The 22,436-nt window shown below is 34.4% G+C and overlaps 1 protein-coding gene and 1 long non-coding RNA gene across 2 annotated transcripts; both read left to right on the forward strand.

The window, feature by feature from the left end:
• The first annotated feature begins 921 nt into the window (after positions 1-921).
• LOC148760519 (uncharacterized) lies at positions 922-1,845 on the forward strand. Its single transcript, XR_016023190.1, has 2 exons — positions 922-1,449; positions 1,554-1,845. It is a non-coding gene; the product is annotated as an uncharacterized LOC148760519 (long non-coding RNA).
• Positions 1,846-1,852: 7 nt separating this feature from the next.
• On the forward strand, positions 1,853-5,279 carry LOC18587244 (uncharacterized). Its single transcript, XM_088810516.1, has 4 exons — positions 1,853-2,042; positions 2,497-2,661; positions 3,998-4,494; positions 4,653-5,279. The coding sequence occupies exons 1-4, from the start codon at positions 1,853-1,855 to the stop codon at positions 5,277-5,279; spliced, it is 1,479 nt and encodes a 492-aa protein (XP_088666642.1).
• The last annotated feature ends 17,157 nt before the right edge of the window (positions 5,280-22,436 follow it).

Here is a 22,436-nt window from a genome sequence, read left to right on the forward strand (position 1 = left end):
TGGGTGGCTATTTAGAAAATTTGATTTTTAGATATTTTGGGTAAAACTAAAATGGTACAAATGATCATAGATATTTGAAATAGCTTTTAATTAAATCAATTCGAGACGTAGACACCAATAAACTCAAAAAATTGAAATTTATAAACTTAGGTTTTCAATGAATTTTTTTTTATTTTTAGTTGAAATAGGTGTTTTAGATAAGAAAATTTATGTTTTGATTTATGAAAATATGTTAGAAACACTTTAATCGGTGCCAAATTATAAAAAAACAAAAAACAAAAAGAAATGAAGAGAGTTGAGAGGATTTGAAATTTTGGTTCGTAAGTAACAACAACATTTTATACATTAAAGTGTAACAAAATATTTTTGAATATGACATGTAATAATAATATTTTTTCAACATGGCGTGTAACAACAATATTTTTTTTTCCAATATGACGTGTAACATGTTTTTGTACATAGTGTGTAACAATAGTATTTTTTTCAATATGACGTGTAACAACCTAACCATGGCATGTCACATATTTTTGTACATGGCGTGTCACATGTTTCTATACATGGTGTGTAACATCCTAACCATGGTGTGTCACATGTTTTTGCACATGGCGTATAACAACCTAATCATGACATGTAACATATTTTTATACATAGCGTATAACATTATATCCTGTAATTTCGTTAAGGGTAATTTTATCCAACTTGATTAAAAATAGTTAAAATTATAAAAAGAACTATTTTTGAAAACATCTTATCTTTAAAAGTTATTTTTAAAAATGCCCCCAATCATAAAAGTGTCATCTTAGCTACTTTATGCAATCTTTGTATATTGCAGCTGAATCTATGAAAGTGAGGTTAACACTTAAAAGTGTTGAGCAAGTGCTACCAAAATTATTTTAATAGCACATGCCATTAAAGATGATACCTAATGACCCACTCATTGTGTTGAATGTTACATTTATATTCAGATCAAGATGGCTCCAGTCCATGGTCATTTTTCACAGTCATTGTGGAGGAGGGAGATCCCTGTTCTCCCTGCAGCAAGTAGCATCGGTACTTGATTATTGAGAATTTTAATTGTTCCCTTACAATATCTTATTGCAGCTTAATTTCTGCTATCGAGAAATCAATGGGGTTTCGGGCATGGTTAAGACAAGTGCTGCGGACGATGCAAGGTTTAAACCTTTTACTTTTTGTTTTTTCCTGAAATTTTTCAGAAATTAAAAGCATTTTTGTACTAACCCAAGGTCCTACTGAATATTTTGGTGAACTTAATTGGATTCTTGGTGCTCTTAGAGAAAGTAGATCATTTTCTGGGTCTGGGTGTGAGACCAGAAAATGAAACTGAAACTGAAACAGTAGATCAAGAAAGTCCCTTGTCCCCGGAACTGTGCATTTGTCAAAGACGATGGGATTCCAATAATTATAGGCAGCCTTCTCCTCATCTGCCTGGTACTTTAGCTCTATATCTCACATAGTTATGTACATGGATTTCTCTTATAAATTTTATATTAAATTAAGTAATTTTATATTCTTCTTTGCTTGCTTCATTTCAGAGGGAGAGAAAGGATTTTACGTAGGACAAGGCGTGCCGCTGTATAAGGCGACACTAAATGGTGACAGGGAAAAGATGCAACAAATTCTAAACCGAAATGACAGAACACTTTTATGTTCCAGCCTCACGGAGGGACATGAAACAGCTCTTCACGTTGCGGTAGGAGCAAGACAGGCTGCCGTCGTAAAGGAATTGGTGGGAAGAATGGAATCGGAAAACTTGGAACTGCGAGATGGCATAGGGAACACTGCCTTGTGCGTCGCGGTCGCGACCGGTAGTGTTAAAATTGCAAAGATTTTGATGGAAAGGAATGCAGAACTTGCATTCATCCGAGGTGCCCATAACAAGACACCACTCTACATTGCTGCGGTGAGTGGATGTCCTGAAATGGTTCGGTTTCTATACGAAATTTTTAAACAACACATACCTCATCTAAACGACGAGGACCGACGAGACATATTTTTGGCTTGTATTCATGCTGGTTTGTTTGGTAAGCATAATTCTTTTCTATATGTGTGTATGGTATATACTTGACTATATATACTTGACTTGGGTATGACAATATAAAATTGAACTAACCCCAACACATTAATAGACTTGGATATGGTAACTGTATATACTTCATTTGTGACTTCAAAATATGTATGTGTATATATGCGTGGATGTGTATATTATTTGCAAGAAGGGAGATTTTAATCGAATTCATTGCATAAAGAATAATTTTAATGTTTATTCAATTTTTGAAAACTTGTTAAAGTAATTTGAGTTTTTCTATACATGATTTATGCTATGAAAAATAACAATTTTCAAAATTTAGTTTTAATCGCATAATTTGAAGGAGATTTGGGAAAGACGCAATCATTGCCAACAGAACTTTTGCAATAGTCCATAGCAGCTAAAGTCATCAAAAGATCTTTACTGGAACTTGGGATTAAATTTTGCAGATTTAGCCATCAAAATCTTGAATGTCCTTGGAGACCAAAAACAGCTAAAGTCCATAGCGTGGCCACGTGATTCTGATGATGAAACAGCGTTGGGAATACTGGCTCGAAAGCCTTCAGCATTTGCTGGCGAGAGTTCAACAACACCAAAAACACTCATAGCCAAGTGTTAGTTTCCTCTATACTCACTTCCTATAGTCTCACAACATAGAGATCGGTTCCTTTATTTTAATAATTTCATTATAATTCCTTTTGTTACTTATACTAGGGTGATAAAATTTCTCACATTGATTTAGTGTTGAGTAACTAGAAATGTTACATTCAATTAGTTTTGGATCATATGCTTATCTTAAAGTTAGATATGTTGTGGGAGTTAACCTCGGTTGTTGCCTCCCTTGCACGATTGGCTTGTAAAGTAAGTTTCAAGACATTCATACAATGAACTCATTATTTTTATATGTAAAGTACATAAATTATGCTATAAATTCTATAGTTTTTAATAATGAAATTGTTATTTTAAAAGGGATAAGGAGTAAAGGTGTTCATGGATCAAGTTGGACCTAATTAAGATCTTAAAAACTTAGGTCCAAGCTCAGTTTGGATCACTCATTAAGATAATTATAGTACCAAAATATTAAAAAATATTTTTATATTAATATTAAAGTTAAATTTTAATTAATTATCATTTTTATGAATATAAGACGTTCACAAGCCAATTAAACTGCAAAAATTTTATCCAAAACTTCACAAGAGTCAGGCAGGCTTGCGGGCCTGACATGTGACCCAAGGAGAGTTCCAACATCTAACAATGATAAGATACCCCTGTTTAGTTAATTAAATTTGGATCAATATTTGATGCACTGCCAATGTATAGTCCGGCCACCAAATACTCACACCTCATTAATGAAGTAAAAAGAATACTCACTTTTTATTTCTTTCAAAATAATAAGGTTCTAAATGATATCAGCTTTTAATATCAACCATTTATTTCTTTCAAAATAATAACGCACTGTTATCTTTTAATATCCACCTTTTACCTCATTAAGACATATATCTTTCCACCGTTATCAATTAGATATAGATAAATATTATTATTTTATCTTTTTTTTTGTCCTTTTTATTGAATGTTTCAAAATTATGTCATCTTTTAAATACTTAATTTTCTCACTTTCATAACATTTAAAAATTATTTTTCATGATTTTTTGTTTTCCTTTCTTACCTTGAAATCTATGAGACATTAATTTTATATGAATTTTTCTTTTTTACTTTTTGCCTAGTAATCTTATGCAACTATTTTTTGTTGGAAGCGTAATCTTATGCAACTATTAGTTTGACTTTATTATTATAATTATTTTGAGGAAAAAAGATTCAAATCCAATTCTTTGATTAAGAGATACATATACTTGTCATTAGTTTAAAGTTTTGAATGTATCTATTAGTATATTAATGCTGTTTCCAGTTGTCCTTCCAAAGAATTTTATGTTTTCTTTTCTCTAATCCCAGGTTTTGGGACCAATACAATCTCTATGCAAAACACAGCCATCGAGCTAACGAAACTCCTTTGCGAGACAATGTCATCAGACGAAGGCAAATCCTTTAGAGAAACAATTGATCACGCTTCTGAATTATTGTTTGAGGCAGCAAGATTGGGGAATTATAAATTCTTGGCTGTGCTTATCGGCTCTTTTCCTGATTTAATCTTCAGAAAGGATGAAACGAACAAAAGCATATTCCACATTGCTGTTTTGCACCGCCATGCCAGTATCTTCAATCACATTCATAATTTGGGCTTACAAAAGGACCTGATAATGCTGCACCGGGTTCGTTACCCAGACCAAGAGAATCCTAGTAATAACCAAGAGAATCCTAGTAGTAACCAAGAGAATACTAGTATTACCTATATAATGCTACATTTAGCAGCAAAACTACCATCCTTGGATCGGCTCACTATTGTATCAGGTGCAGCTCTTCAAATGCAACGGGAGCTGTTATGGTTTAAGGTGAGCATTTCCAATTTCTCTAAATATTTACAATCTCAAATAACCTCGTTTTTTCATATATCTTGAAAGCTTTCAGTGTGAAAGGATTGCCAATCCTGATTTTGTATAGTTATAAACTCGAAAGTGCTTTCACTGTTTCAAATTGAATGGTCTTATAGGAAGTGGAAAATTTGACACAGCCATCCGAAAGAGAAAAGAGAGATTCAAAATATGACTTAACACCTCGAGAGCTATTCACCAAGGAGCATGAACAATTGCGGAAAGCCGGAGAAGAATGGATGAAGAGCACTGCTCAATCAGGCATGATTGTGGCAACACTTATTACCGGAGTTGCATTCACGACAGCCTCCAGTGTACCAGGCGGTACTAATGGGGAGAATGGAACTCCTGGTAACATAACCAAAACCATGTTTCACGTGTTTGCTGTGTCAGATAGCGTTGCAATGTGCTCTTCCATTATCTCGACGCTGATGTTCTTGTCCGTCATCATTTCACGTTACGCCGAGGAGGATTTTCTGGTTCAATTACCCATGAAATTAGCAGCTGGATTCGCAGCACTCGTAGCCTCCATGATTGCCTTGATGGTATCTTTTAGCGCAATCTACTTTCTAAATTATTCGCAGTTAAGTAAATTGAAGTGGGTTCCTGTTTTGACTTCTGCATTGTCATTCCTACCGGCTGTTTTACTTTTTTCGCTTCAGTGCCGTCTTCTTCGTGACGTATTCCGATCAACTTTTGGTTCAAAACACATATTTCGGCCGGATAAATCCACATTTAAGACTTGAATGATTAGAACGTCAGAGAGATCTTGGGAAAAGTTTATATTTTTCAATGGAAATGTGTCAAATGAATAAGGGTTCCAGCTTTTCTATTGTTTGCAGTTTCCTGTATTTTAGTTGTGATGGGTTTATCGCAAGTAGTTGAGCTTGCAACTGTATTACTATCTAGCTTTCCTGGAAAATCTTGAGGGTGACTTGTTAATAATTTCCTATCATATTCATTGCACGTGAATGATTTAATTTCTATTAAAAAAATTGTAATTACTTGCAATTTAGTCTTACAGTTATTTTTTTTGACATTTTGGATTTAGTTTTATATAATAAAAAAATGTATGTTGACACTAATTATTCACCATTTTTATATAGGGTGCCAAGTTTAATTGCTTTTATGTTAATGAAAAAATAAAATTAAAGAAATTTAGTTCTTTATGCACAAAAATATTATACTAATTCTATTGTACATATAAATGAAATAACTTAACTAACTATAAAAGTTACACAACTTTTAAAAGATTAGAAGTTTATTTTTTTTTAAATAGCAAAGAATTATATTGTTAACTTTAAGAACAATAAATCTTAAAAACAACAATTGTGAATAAAGCCAAAGAGATGAAGAAGAAGACCACAGAGTAAAACTAGAAATGTCTCATTCATAACCCACGATACAATAAAACTGCCAATATGATTTGTCATATTGGCATGGTATTTAACCCTTATATGATTTGTTCTTCCATGGTTTATAGGATTTGAAGCAATGATTGTAGTAGACTTGTTATCCATCCAAAGGACAGTTGGTTGTTCTTGAATCACCTTCAAGTCCAGTAAGATCTTTTTGAGCTAGATTGCTTGATTTGTTGCAGTCGAGGCAGCCACATATTCTACCTCTACTGAAGATTGTGCCACAATTTCTTGCTTTTTAGAGTTCCTGGCAAAGACAGCAGTTCCAAAAGAGAAGCAATAGCCATTTGTACTTTTAGATACTTCCCAACTCTTTGCCTAGTCACTGTCTGAGTAGCCCTACAGTTCCAACTTGACATTCTTACTGAACTTAAGGCCATAGCTTAAGGTTCCTTTAACATATCTGAGGATCCTTTTAGCTGCCACAAGATGAACTTCAAGAGGTTTTTGCTTAAATCTAGACAACAGACTAGTAGCATGCATAATGTTTGGTCTAGATGTAGAAAGATAAAGTAAACTTCTAATAAGTTTTCTGTAATAAGTCTCATTAGCTTCTGCACTTTCATCCTTCAAACTAAATCTGTTCTTAATGACTAATGGTGTTGCCACTACCTTACAGTTTTCCATCCTAAATTTCTTCCATAATTTTGAAGCATATTTTTTTTTGGTGCAACAGTATACAATCAGACCTCTGTTCAATCTGTAAACCCAGAAAATATGACATTTTCCCTAAGTCATATCAAACTCATTTTGCATCTTTGCTTTGAAGTTATTCAAAAATTCACCACTTGGTCCTATGATGAGTAAATCATCAACATATAGAGAAACTATCAAATAGATCAGGTTACCTGAGGCTTTGACATACAAAGTATGTTCATTCTCACCTCTCACAAAACCTTGACTAAACAGATAGCTATCCATCCTTTCATACTAGGCTCGTGGTGCTTGCTTAAGGCCATATAGTGTTTTTAGCAACTTGCATACTTTATCTTCTCTCTTAGGTTGAACAAAACCCTCAAGCTGCTCCACATAAATATTTTCTTTGATAGTCCCATTAAAGAAAGCTGATTTGATATCTAAATGCCATATCTCCCATCCTTCACAAGTAGCAAAAGCCATCAGTAGCCTGATTGCATCATGTCTTGCTACTGGTGCAAAAGTTTCAAAGAAATCCACTCCATACACTTAAGAAAACCCCCTCACAACAAGTCTGGCCTTGTATTTGTTGATGGTTCCATCTGAGTTAGGTTTTGTTCTGTAAACCCATTTAATTCCTATTACCTTCTGCTTCTTAAGTCTGTCAACCAAACACCAAGTATTATTCTTTTCAATCATTAGCATTTTAGTCTCTATAGCTTGTCTACAATGCTCATCTGCAGCAACTTCTACATATGAGCTTGGTTTTAAGATAGCAACATAACACCTTGAATAAATATCTTCCTGAGGTCTAGTTCCTCTCAAAGGAGGTTTATCAACATTTTCATCTGACTCTGGTTCATCTTCATTTTTTGATATATAATCTATTAGAATATGTTGACTGTATGAACTTTCCATAGCTTTAGTGTTCCAATTCCACTTCATGCTTTCATCAAAAACAATATCTCTACTAAAAAAGAACTTCATAGTCATGACATTCAATAGTCTATATCCTTTAGAAACTTCATTATATCCAAGGTGAATTGCAATAACAGACTTTTCATCTAGTTTTGTTCTCTTAGCATCTGGTATTTTATCATAACATATGCAACCAAAAATTTTTAGGTGATCAACAAAAGGTTTTAAACCATACCATGCTTCATAAGGAGTTTTACTCACCAAGGCTTTTGTTGAACATAAATTAAGCAAATAGTTGGCTGTGTTCATAGCTTCAGCCCACGGTGTCTTTGGCAAATTCTTTTCAAAGAGTAAACACCTTGCCATCTCCATCAATGTCCTGTTTTTTCTCACGAAAACACCATTCTATTGAGAGCTGTAAGACACTGTTAATTGATGCATAATACCAAACTTACTCAGGTGACCTTCAAATTCTTTAGTTGTGTACTCAATCCTATTGTCACTCCTCAACATTTTAATGGTCAAATTTGTTTGATTTTCTACTAGTGCTTTATACTTTATAAAAGCATTCAAAGCATTAGATTTCACTTTGAGAAAATATACCCAGCTGAATCTAGTATAGTCATCAATAAAAAGCAAATAATACTTGCTTCCATTCAGTGATGAAGTCTTCATATGACCTCCTAGATCAGTATGCAATAGCTATAATTTTTTAGTAGCATTCCATCTTCTGACTTTGGGAAATGGTTCTTGTTTTTGCTTACCAAATTGACAAATATCACAAACCCTATCAGATTTAGAAATATTAGGCAAACCAACCACCATCTTATCTGTGCTCATCAGTTTCAATGAACCATAGTTCACATGACCAAACCTTTTATGCCAAAGGTCATTTTCAGTCATAGTATAATTGTCAGCAAAATGATTAACTTTCATCCAATCCAGAGGAAAACATTGGTTCTTCATTCCCACAGTCAATAACTCAACTCCAGTAGCATCTTTAACTGTACATGCCTTGTCCTTGAACACCAATTCATAATTATCATACAACAGTTGCCTTACACTCAGTAGATTTTGACTAACATCTGGTTCATAAAAAACATTTGATATTGATTGCAAACCATCAAGTGTTTGTACGCTTACTGTACCAACTCCAAAGATCAAAAGAAAATCTCCATTACCAATTTCCATCTCTGTCTTAAAGTTGTCATCAAGAGTCTGAAAAATTTGCTTGCAACCTGTTAAATGGTTTGAGCAACCACCTGATCTTTTTACTTGGCAACTACAGCTTTCTCATCAGCCTTAGTTCCTCTATTTTTACAAACTTTTTCCACATGACCTTACTGGTTACAAGGTCTACATTTGACATTAGGCCTATACTAGCAAAACTTCTCAATATGGTTGGTCTTCTTGTAGTATGAGCAAGGTGGAAAAGTTCCTTTTAGATTTCCTTTCTTCTTCTCATAAATTTTCTTTCTTTTGTTTTTTCTTTCATTCCCAAACTTTTTGTTATACCCACTATTGTGTCGTTTATCTGCATTTCTAGCCATCAAAACACCTTCAACAACCTTATCTTGCCTCAATGCCCTTCTCTGTTCTTGAGCCTGTAAAGCATTCAGAAGCTCATTTACAGAAATTGAGCTCAAATCCTTAAAATCTTCCAAAGAAGAAATTTTTGACTCATACTTTTCTGGAACACTTACTAAAAATTTATTTATTATTCTTTTCTCAGATAATTCTTCACCAAGCAGCCTCAAATGATTCACAATCTTGTGAACCTTCTCTGAAAAATCTTGAACAGTTTCCTCATCATCCATTCTCAGAGTTTCAAACTCTCTCCAAAGATTCAAAGCCTGAATTTGTCTAGTCCTATCATTCCCAAAAAACTCCTCCTTTATCTTATCCTAAACTTCTTTTGGGGACTTGCAATTCATAATCCTCGTAAATATAAAATCATAAATTGTAGAATGTAGAACAAAAAGGGCTTTGTACATTTTTGCTACCTCTTCGTTGTGCTGTTTCAACTGAGCAATCGTTGGGTTGGTGACACTCAAAACAAGGGGATCTCCTCTAGCAGCAATGATCCCCCACAGGTCATAAGCTCTCAAATAAGCCTCCATCTTAATCGCCCATATCTGATAATTTTGACTAGAAAAAATCAAAAGAGTAGTAACGGTTATATTCAAAACAGAGAGTTTAAAAGCTTAGTAGACAGGAAATCAATACTGAAGAAAAAACTTTCTCATAGTCCCACAAGATCAAGAAAACGCTCTGATACCATGTTAACTTTAAGAAAAAATAAATCTTAAAAACAACAATGGTGAGTAAAGCCAAAGAGATGAAGAAGAAAACCACAGAGTAAAATTGGAAATGTCTCATTCATAACCCACAATACAATTAAATTGCCAATATTTAAACAAGGCACAACAAAATGGTTTTTAAGTGGATCCCATGCAACCAATCTGTTGCATTACCTAAAAACAAGGAAATAGGCTGCGTGGCCATTGCATCTACCGAGGCTAACAGCCAAAGGATAATAACAAGCAACAAGAAAATAAAATGAAATAAGAACACATGCATAGCATGTTGGATCAGATAAGTAAAGAGAGCATGTGACAATCACATGATTGTCACTTTACTAATCTGTTTAAGAAAGCTCTGCACCATACTGCAAATCAAGCTTCCACCTCTAACACATATTAATAAGTAAAGTCACACAAAAGATGGTGTGAACTCCACAGAGAAGCATCAAAATGCTACAAAGAATATGGCTCCTAGACAACAACCACAAACAACAAACAACACATGAACAACTGTAGCACACAGACATAGCGAAGCCAAACAGAATAGTAGCGTCACAAAAAACAACAAGCAGAAAAGAAAAACAATGAGAAAACCAACCACAACCAGACCCAGGGGCATCAAAACAGAAGAACAGAAATAACAAGGTGAACAGCAAACCGATCAGCTGAAGAACCAAGTCAGCCGAACATTTGAAGAAGATATATAGACCGACCAATCACATCCCCAGCTAATCGATCAACAAGTTGGATTAATTTGTTGTTTCGAAACATGTTTGGATTAATGTTTTTTGATGACCTGTATGTGGTGTTTCACAATTCTTCAGATTCAGGCCAATAAATTTTAGTTGCCTTGAGAATAAAAGATCGCATGTTAGTTGCTTCTCTCTGCCTTGGTGCTACTAGGCTTTGTTGGACCTTGTGTTGATTCTTACAGATTATTATGTGGTGGTGAAGTAGGAATGAATTGATAGGTACGAATTGCATGACTTGAACATGGTTTTTCTTAGTTTTCCTTTCTCGAAACCCAACTTAATTTGGACTTATGTTCACTTTGTTTTATGCAAGCTTCATTTTTCGGGCCATGTGTATGGCGTTTTTAATGGGTTGCTTGTTACCAGTTACTTGTTTGGGCATAAGTAGACATGTTTCAATATCATTTGGAGTTTGCCTTCCCCTGTTAGTTTTATGATTCCAAGTGGGGATTTTGTTTGCATGTTATCTTCATATTTTCTGTAGGAAGTGGATACATCAAATTATCAAGAACCTGAAACAGGAGACAATCAATACAGTGCTGCAGGAGAATTTCAGAAGGTGTTTTACGTTACCTGTAACACTATATTTATTCCTTTGGGATTTTGTTTATCTGATTTAATCAGTAGGATTAAAAGAAGTTCGTCTTGATTGCTTTTGCTACGTTGATAAATGGTATATTGGTTGCTGCCAACTACTACTAATGGTGCTGCTTAACAGGTTTTGAGTTCAATTGAAAGCCTATACTTGCATTGATGTTAGTGGAAAATTAAAACATCGTAATAAACATTGATTCAACCATTGTGGTACTTCTATCATAAACATTACATATATGTCTTTACAATTGCCCTATAAATAGCTATATAAAGAAACGTTTTAACAAATTATATCTTTTCTTTTCATTTCTCACTTTTTAAATCTCAAATTTTCGAAAGAAACACTAGTAGTAGTTGATTCTGAAGAGAAGAGTAAGTAGCAATCAACTTATCAATAAGAAAAGAAGAAAGTGAGAAGGTAAAAGAGACAAAAAAGAAACTACTTTGGTAATTTAATTTATTTTTAGCTTCTACATAGCCATTTGCTGCTCCATCAACGTTGAACATTAATTCCCCTTCAGTAGGACATATCCATCCCAAACCCAGTCTATTCTTCTTCCTACTTTTAATTATTGTCCCAGCACTTGGTGCCTCATAGGTGTTCAAGATCCTGCAATACTCCAAAAGCCATTTAGCATTGGCCCAGGTGGCCATTCGCAGCTTACTTACAGTATAAATTTGCTTCAGGCCTCATATTTTGCTTTGAAACACAATCTCATTCCTAGACATCCGAATAGACCAAACAAAGCATAATAAAACATTTTCCAAATTCTAATTTCACCATAATTATTGATGACATTATTTCATGACAAGAAGAAAGCAACCATATTATTTGGGAAGACCCACACTATATTCCATTCTCTACACCACCTAACCCATAATCTCCAAGAAGAAAGCAACCACGTACCTTGTTGCATAGGGGACACATGGCAGCACTGCTATTGATCATGGCTATTCTACCTAGCTCATCTTTTATCGCCACTATCCCGTGGATAAGCTGCTATGTAAAAACTTCAATCTTGAAAGGTGCAAGGTTAGTCCAAATATATTTCCATGGGCTCTCTTTGCTATTGTAGCTATTTAAGGTCTGCTTCCGGAAGCTTTTAACAGAAAATTCTCCCCCTGGAGTCCCTTTCCACACTAGATAATCATCAATTTCAGCACACAAATGATACCCCTTCAGAAATGAAATAAATTCATGCCATTGCTCTTCCCATCTAAAAAGCCTCCTTCTAAGTTGAATCTCGCATGTCCATTCGTTGTCCAACTAGCTACCAAATTCAATGACTTCCCCTTTTTCGTTAGCGGTCAACATGTAGATTCTAGGGAACATATTTTTAAGGGTAACTCCGTCCACCCACTCCTTGGACCAAAAATTGATGTTGTTTCCATTGCCTACAAATCAACCTAAATTTCTTGTTACCTGTAAAAAAATACTGGTTAGTAGGGGATAAAGGTGTTGTCATATCTTTCCATGTCTTAGAAATATTTCTATTTTCTCTCACACACAGCACAAGGCTATTTGGGTAATCTCCTCCCTTTTCAATGATAATATCTCTCCAAATCTCCACTTTGCTAGCATTGCTCTATTCCTTAACCCAAGGTCAATAATACCCAAACCTCCGTTTTCCTTGTAATTGTTGGCTTTCCCCTAATCCACAAGGAGCATTTTTCTTTGGATACTGGAAGGCTTGTCATTGTCGATTCGAGGATTGTAACTCTCTTTCCCATTGATAGCATTTTTTATTTCCACCCAGCTAATCTATCCTCAAATTTTTTTATGATTGGTCTCCAATTTTGAAGTGATCTATTGTGTGCCTCTAAAGGGAGCCCCAAATACATATAGGGTAAATAACTCACTTTGCAATCAATACCTTTAGCCCATCTACTAACCACATAATCGTTCAGCCTTATCTCGATTAAGCTATTCTTTATGAAATTAATCTTAAGGCCCGAGGACAGCTGAAAACATTTAAAAAGTCTCTTAATGTTTGCCAAATCACAATACCTTGGCTGACAAAAGACCATAGTATTATCGGCGAATTGAATATGCGAAATACTCATCCCATTATCACCAATTCTAATCCCCTCAAAGAGTTGTTCTTCCTCTACTTTGTGCGCCAGTTTGCTGAGAGCTTCAACCATCATGTTGAACGAAAAAAGGGGTAACAGACCGCCTTGGCGAAGACCTCTACCCATAAACAAAGGCTCAATAGGAGCTTTGTTAACAAGGACAAAGACTCTCATCGAAGAAATGCTTATGGTCATCCAGTCTCTCCATTTCTTGCCAAAACCCATCTTCTTCATTACCAAGTTCGAGAAACTCCAATCCAAGTTGTCGTAAGCTTTCTCAAAATCTATTTTGAACAAAATTTCATCGTAATTCTCCTTTTTTAGCATATCCATAATTTCATTAGTGATAACAACACAATTAAAAATTTGCCTCCTTTTTGTACCCTATGACTTCCCCAATGACCATCCGAACTTAGTTGGCTAGGAGCTTAGCACTATTTTATATAAACTTCCAACAAGGCTTTTTTTTTTTTTAGGCTAAATTCACTTATTGAGATGGGGTTCGCTGTCTTTGGGATGAGGTAGATGACGGAATTATTAATTCCTTATCCAAATTTTCCACTATGATAAAAACTCCTCAAAACAGTCATCACTTCCTCTTTTATAATTGTCCATCGAGTCTTAAAAAAAAATTAAATTAAAGCCATCGGGTCTCAGTGTTTTGTTACCGTCACAATTTTGGATAGTTTCCCGCACTTCCTCCCCTATAAAGCCCTTTTTCAACTTTTGCATCGACTCCTCAGATATCCTTAGTAAATTATAGTGCAAATCTTTAAGGCGTAGGACCACTTTCTGCTCATGGAAATTCCTATAGTGCCCTGCAACTGCTTTTTTGACCTCATCTGGCTTATCAAAAGCTCTGTTCTTCACGTAGATTTTTTCCATAAAATTACATCTTCTTACTGATGTCATAGAATGGAAAAATCACATATTTTTGTCGCCTTCCATGATCCATTTAACCCTCGATTTTTGCTGCCACTCTCTCTCCTACACCTTGTACATTTTTCACAGTTCAGCTCTGCTCCCACAAGCTACTTTTTTTAATTTTCCTTTATCCTTGGTTGTTTTCCATTCTATGTGAAGTTTCAAATTTTGGCATCCAATTTATCAATCTGTTGCTGGGTATTGGCCCAAACCTCCTCCTGCCAGCTTTTGAAAACTGGTTTCAATCCCTTCAATCTTTGCCACACTCCAACCCTCCTCAAACTCCAACCCTCTTGAGATTTCCAGTAGTTTTTAACTGTTTGTTGAAAGCTCTTCTCACTAATCCAATGATTAAGAAATTTAAAACGCCTTGGCCCTCACTCTTCCTTTTTGGCCCAAGCATTATAAGCATATGATCAGACAAAAACATAGGTAAACCCTTCTGAATTAGACCAGGATTATACATCAACTAGCTTGCATCAATCATAAATCTATCCAAATGACTAAAAGCTATATCATCTCTATAACTACACCATGTGTATTTTGTACTGCTAAAGGAAGATCCAAAAGTCCAATCTTATTGATGAAATTATCAAAAGCTGCCACAGATCTCCCTGTGTCCCCTTTCTGGATTCTTTCATCAGCATTCCTTTTCGTGTTAAAGTCACCCCCCAAGCACCATGGTCCTTCAAAATTCAGTATCTTTTCCTTAAATTTTCCCATACCAATATTCTCTCCCCTTTGTTATTGGGAGCATAGACGTTCCCAATGCAGCACCTCTTTCCTGTTTTCAACACAACCCCTCTTAATTAATTTAATTTTATTTTTACACCATACTATCCACTACCAAAAAAATTTTCCTACCATATGCACATTAGGCCTCCAGCCGATCCCTCTGCTGATACTACTTGTCCGTGTACTCTTTCCCTATCCCATATTTTGTCAAAAATATTCCTATTGACCTTTGATAATTAGTCTCCTGTAAAAAGATGATGTTTGGTTTGAAATTTATAATACCCTTCTGATTGCTCATTTATTCTCTCCCCTCCCCATCCTTCTAACATTTCAGGAAATAACAATCATATCAATAGATAAGCACTACTCAGAAAAGTACTAACCTAGTCACAAACTTACCTCTATACGCGTCTCCCTTCACTCTCAATACTAGCTAGTGCCTTGATGACTACATCATCTTCATCTTGAAATTTGAAGCCAACCCTGTTGCCAACCTCCCAAGAATCAATGGCTTCCTTCCAATTGATGCTGTTTCAACGAGCAATGTTTGAGTCGGATATAGATTCATGGTCCATCTCATCAGTGCTCAGACCATCGCTTAAGACCTCCCTCATATTTCGTCTTGCTGACTTTCTACCCTTCTTATCTACACAAATTTTCCACAAACCATCGACATCTTGCTCATTAATAATCCACAGCCTAATCCTTCCTTCCACCATTGATGACCCTCTAGCTCTCTTTGAGTCTATATCCCCTTTCTTCTTTACCTAACTTCTGTCTTCTTTCATTTCCATCTCTTTATTCACCGATGCTTCACCCACTCATGCTCTCAATTTGAGTTGCAGCCTACATGATTTTCTGTACTCCCCTTCCCTTTTGTTATTTAAGATATTAGTATTTATTTCGGTTTCAAGTTAAATAAGATACTTTAGATTTTAACATTTGAAATTAAAAACAAAACACTTGAAAATTAAAAAAAAAAAACACTGGAAAGTTAAGAGCACAACACTTGAAAATTAAAAACATAACACTTGAAATTCAAAAGCATAACACTTGAAAGTTAAGAGCACAACACTTGAAACTCAAAAGCATAACACTTGAAAGTTAAGAGCACAACATTTGACACTTGAAATTCAAAAGCATAACACTTGAAAATTAAAAAAACAACACTTGAAATTCAAAAGCATAACACTCGAAAGTTAAGAGCACAACACTTGAAAATTAATTCAGCCAGCTGGAGACACAGTGCTTCCAGATCGACGAGGTACCAGTCTTGATCCCTAGGATCATTTCTTGAATTTTTTGCTAACTTCCTCGCCCTCCCAAGTCTTAACATTCTCTGCCTTGATCCTCCTCAACTCTTCTCGCGCTTCGGCTAGGGTTAACATCATTTTAGCGTGAATCACAGATTCCAGCGCATCAGCAAAAGAGTTGGGAAGTGATGCAAGGAACATCAGTGTTATTTGTTCTTCCCCCATCTTGACACCCAACTTCGTCAACTTTTCTATCATCTGGTCGAAGTCTTTCTCATGCTTGGTAAGGTGTTCACCCTCCTTCATCTTCAAACGGTATAACTTCAGTATGAGCTGCCTTATCTCCAAATAATTCTTTTCCCACTATACCACAATTTTGAAGCAGATATTTCATCAATAATGTGATGGAAAATAATTTGAAAGACAATAAAAAATTAGAAAACAAAAATAAGAAACAAACAGAAAATTGAAGTAGTTCGTCTATTTGTCATTGTACATGAAATGAAACAAGTTTACTAATAAAAAATTAAAGTAAATAAAATCTATTTTTGATTTTCCATTCTTTCTCAATATCCTCCAATTAATACTTACAAACACACCCACACACTTCAGCAAACCTAGAGTAAAATATAGAGTTGAGAGGTGTTTAACTCCATAGAGATTCCAAAAGTACAATAGTCTTCCAAAACTTTAAATCACTTTTGTAACGAGAAGCCTAAGTTGAATAGGAATCCGTAAGTGACAAAAGTTCTACATAACTAAAATTGATGAAAAAAAATTTGAAGCAACCAAACATGTAAATCTTTTAATTAATTGGCCTTAAAATCATACCAAGTGATTTAAAATTTGAATCTAAGTAAAATATTTTCTAGAAAATGTTTTCAGGAGTTATGCTTGTTTAGAAAGCGGAAACTTTTTTTTAGATGTAAATCATTTTAGCTGTTACGACCCGGAACTCTCATCGAACTCGTGACAACCGCCGCGATGCCCCGATTGACACTCATTACTTGAAATGTCAACCGAAACCCCGTAAGGCTTTAATATCAGCTTATCATTTCTCCTATGAGTAACCGTTGCCGAATATCGTGTTTTAAAAGATTTTAAGCAATTTTCAACTTAAAACAAATAAAATAATAATTTTCGTATCACAGGGGTATTTTGGTCATTTTTCTCAAAAATCTCAAAATCAGTTAAAAATTTAGTATGCAATTGGAAAACACATATTTCATAATCAAAAATAAGTTTGGATGTCTAAAACATTCGTTTAAAATGAAATTCTGACTATTAGTATAAAATAAAAATATTAAATAAAATATTCAATTTTCTCATAAAACAATATTTTAAGAACACTGCATAAATAATTTTTACAGCGTAAAAGCAAAATAAATTCATACATACTGTAATATAGATAACCAAAGTATAAAATTTAAATTACAGTGACACGTGGGCCCACGAATGACTAAAAGTATCAAAAGAAATGAACCTACAGTTTTTTGATGTGGCAAGTCCAACTGTAGTCCTCGTCGATATCAGTTATCTACAATCTATTCCGACCTGAAATGGGTGGAAATGAGGGTGGTGAGATTATATAATCCCAGTGAGTAAACAAATATTATTTAAAATATCTAAAGGCGAGTAAAAGGAGATTATTAAAACATTTCATCAAACTGTAATTTATCATCTTTCGACTTATTTCAACCAAATGAAATCAATTTATTTAAATCAAGTAATCAGTATGGCTTATGAACTTCTTAAAACTTTGGCTCGTGCCAAAATCATTATCATACTCAGTTATCAAGGATACCTTGATCGAGGGCTATCCCAATCGAGTCCGCCAAGGCTGTTAAAAAGTTATGAACACATAAATCATGTTTTTATTTTGAAAATATAGCCGTTCCTTGGCGTTGGCCGAGTTCCCCCTCACGTGGTGGTTTGGTGTGAAGTGAACTCTAAAAGTTATACCTCGGGAGTTATCCTACTCGCCTCTCCAACTGAGGTAAAATATAACGGGGTTTACCGTTGTCACGACCCGGAACTCCCCATCGAGCCCGTGACAACCGCCGCGAAGCCTCGACAAACATTTTTCACCCTGAATGTCGATCGAAACCTCGCAAGGCTCTCGTATCAGCTTTCGCACTTCCCCGGTGAGCAATAGTTATCAAATAATCAAAATACGAAGGATTACAAATCATTTCCAAATCATAACATAACATATTGTTTTTTTTTTTTGCTCACAAGGGCATTTTCGTTATTTTTATCGAAAACCTCGAAACTTGCTAAAAATGTAGTAGGTAAGCCGAAAATATATATTTAATGATTAAAAAAAATTAAGTATCTAAAACGTTCATTGGAAGTGAAAATTTGACCATTTTAATATGATAAAAATATTCAATAAAATAAACTATTTTCTTGTAAAATAATTTTCATAAAACTATCGGTACATAATTCTTATAGCGTAAAAGATAATTATATTCATATATACTATAAAGCAAATAACCAAAGCATAAAATTTCTTTTACAGTGACACGTGGGCCCATATCTATCCAAAATGCATCGGAAGCTGGAAACCTACAGCTTTTACCGATTCGAGTTCAAATGAAGGTCCTTGTTCAAGTCAGCTAACTACGAAATTCCCTGAGCCTGAAATGTGAGGAAATGAGGGTGGTGAGATTATAAAATCTCAGTGAGTAAACAGATACCATCTAAACTATCTAAAGTCGAGTAAATGGAGACAATTAAAATAAATCATCATACTGTAATTTCATTACCATTCAACTCATTTCAACCAAATAAAATCAATCCATAAAAATCGAGTAATCAACTTGGCTTATGAATTTCTTAAAACTTTGGCTCGTGCCAAAACTCATACTCGGTGATACCTTGCGCAGGGCATCTAACTGAGTCCGCCAAGGCTGTTAAAATTTTGTGTACACTTAAAATATATTTTTGTTTGAAAAAAATCAGCCGTTCCTTGGCGTTGGCTAAGTTCCCCTTCACGTGGTGGTTTAGCGTGAAGTGAACCCTAAGCTATACCCCAGGAGATACCTTATGCGCCTCTCCGTTCGAGGTAATAATATAATGGAGTTTACTGTGCCCCTCTAATAGGCTGGTCCACGGAACCCCCTCTGTAGTAAATAATTAATATATAATCCACCGATCAATAAAATTCATTCTAGCATGTCATGGCAATTTATCACAACCTAGCCTCTCAAGGCTGAATACACAGTATAAATAATTATAACACCAAAATCAGTTTAGCCATTCATGCTCATTTATTGTCATAAGCCATTCAATTCAGAACCATAAATTTGTGACACAAACTAGCAGTCTCCAATTACTCTATTTTCAAAACCAATATTCGATTTTTCAGAAAAATTATAAAATCATTTTATAAAATCACAATTTCCCTTAAAACATAACAATTTACCATTTAAACCCATTTTTCATAAAATCACATAGTTGTATAAAATTACTCTAGATAATTAAGACGATAATAAGTTTACTCACAATGTCTAGAATGCAGACTTTCGAAGCACTCTGTCTACTGGTCCTCGGATGCAATTTCCTTGCCTTTATTGGAGGACTCACCACCTTGACACAGTACAAAATCGAGAATTTTACTAAGTTGGTACTAAATCAAAATTAAACTAATTTGGACTACCAATGCATGATATGGAATGCAAAAATGCACTGGTAACTATCTAAATCCGGTATTAGCCTAATTCGTCTTATCACCCGATTAAATTCCTAACGGGTTCGTTTAAACTCCAATTTAATTCTTTTCAGTTTCTATACCTCAATTGCACCCAAATTAACTTAATGTCCCTCAGTGTGATGCAAATTATCAGTCCCAACAGCAAATTACGAAAATACCCCTAGTGGGTAAAAATTCGTATTTTTGCTCCGAAAATTCCCATTATTTTTCTAGGCTCATAATTCATTATTCCTTAACCAATTCTCCTAGAATAAAATCAAACTCATCCTCACTCACTACATGGTAAATTCAGCCATTAATGGTTGGGGGAGAAAATAAATTCTTTTCTTGTTGTTTTGTTTCTAAATATGCTAAACTAACTAAAAACACTAACATAAATTAAAATCAAATAAATCCAACAACTTTCTCTCTCCTAACCCATTTTTTCAGAATTGAATTCATCATGAAAACATGTAATTTAATCATGGAAAATAAAGAGAAAGGCTTGGGAATAAGAAAACTCAAGCTTAATAGAAAAAATCTCACCTTTTTCACTTAATTTCCTTGAAAATTCACACTTTTTCTTTGATTTTCTCTCTCTAGGGTTTTGTTTTTGTTTTCTCTCTCTTCTTGCTGGTTTGGCCGGCCATGGGGTGGAAGATGGGCTGATTTTATGCCTTTTAAAAAGAAAAATAATAAATTAATAAAGGTATGACACATGGCATCATGTCATTGGCCCGTTTTTAAAATTTTAAAATTTTAATCCTTTTTATCTCCACCACACAATTAGTCAATGGTCAAAATGAGGATAAATGAAGACCATGTGCTGAAAAATGTCCTGGTGGTGGAAAATTACAATTTTGCCCCTGGGGTGGTAAAATTATCATTTTACCCTTTTACTCCAAATTATACCGTAATTAAAATTTTTCACTTTTAAACCTCAAATCTTACTCCAATGAGTCAAATTATACTCCAATAAGTCAAATGGGGCCAAAAAAATCTTTTCTAAAATTCCCATTTTGTCCCCAAGTGGCAAATGACCATTTTGCCCCTAGATAGCGAAAATTCTGATTTGACTCCAAATTGATCCTCGAACTCCGAATCACCATATTAAACCATTCTGAGACTTTAAAATTCTTAATTTCATCGTAAATTCTCTATTTGATCTAGTCGAGGCTTAAATCAACTTTATTGTACCTCTAGGTACAATACCGACTTTTGTAAATTTTTCGGAACACTCCTAGCATGCAAACATACTATCCATCACATGTATGTCATGATAAATATTTTTATAGAGTCGAGCTTGTCATCTTCTCCCCCACTTGGATCAACCATATGATCTTTCTTTTTGATTGACTTCGACATCCGGTTAAATATTAATATTTTAATAATATTTTATTAATAAAATATTATTTTATTCTAAAAATTTTATCTTGTCTCCTTGGTACCCAAAATACCTTATTATGCCTCACTTGACTTCCAAATCGCCTTTTATCTCACAAATTCTCCTTTGATAAAATTATTATTATTTTATTATTATTTTCTCACTTGCGAAACATTTTATCCTAAACTACTCCTTTCGTCTTTTATCACTTCTAAACATTTTAATTGACCTCAATATGCATTCGATCAATTTTATTTATCACGATATCAAAGTATGGGGTATTTCAACCATGCCCCTCTATTAGGCTAGTCCATAGAAACCCGCTTACTGTAGTAAGCTAAACCCACCATACAATAAAATTTTGACAGCATGACAGGGCTAATATATTACTACTCAGCCTGCAAGGGTAAAATAAAACAATTCATACAATTCATAAAAACACAGCCCAGCCAGTCATGCCAACACATTAACATAAGCCATCAATTCCAATCATAAATCTACAACATACCAATGGTTTTCAATTACTCTACATTTCAAAATCGTTATTTCGTTTCAAGACAATTTATAAAATCATTTTATTTAAACATATTTTATTTGTAAAACCAAAAATTAACCATTTAAACTCATTTTCATAAAATTCCATCAAAACCGATTAAAATCATACTTTAGATAGTTAAAATGATGATAAGGTTACTCATAGTATTAGGAGTTCGATATACTCCTATTCCAGGTCTTGGGGTACAATCTCTTTACTCTTGTTAGAGGGCTCACCAACTATACATCATACGTGACACAAATTTCAATAAATTGTGTCAATTTATCATAAACTATTTCAGGCTCTATAAATCTATATGAATGCACGAAATGTGATGCAAAATATCCGAATAGCCGTTTAAATACGGTATTAGACCTAATTCGCACTATTCTCGATGTAATTGGCTAAAATCTCCAATTTAACTCCAAATCAATTCTTCTCACTTTCTACACTCCAATTGTACCTAAATTACCCCAGTGACTATGAATGAGATTCAATTTATCAGTCCCGGGTCAATAATCACACATGTCTATACGTTGAGCAAACATTCAAATTTTCACACCAAAATTTCTCATTTAATTTCTAGCCTCACCAAACATCAATTATCACCCAAATATCATGAAATATCATCAATTCTAGCCACAATATCCTCCCTAGAAAATTCGGCCAATGATGGTGATGGAG

This window comes from Theobroma cacao, chromosome 10, assembly GCF_053813885.1.
Source record: "Theobroma cacao isolate CCN51 chromosome 10, ASM5381388v1, whole genome shotgun sequence".
NCBI lineage: Eukaryota > Viridiplantae > Streptophyta > Magnoliopsida > Malvales > Malvaceae > Theobroma > Theobroma cacao.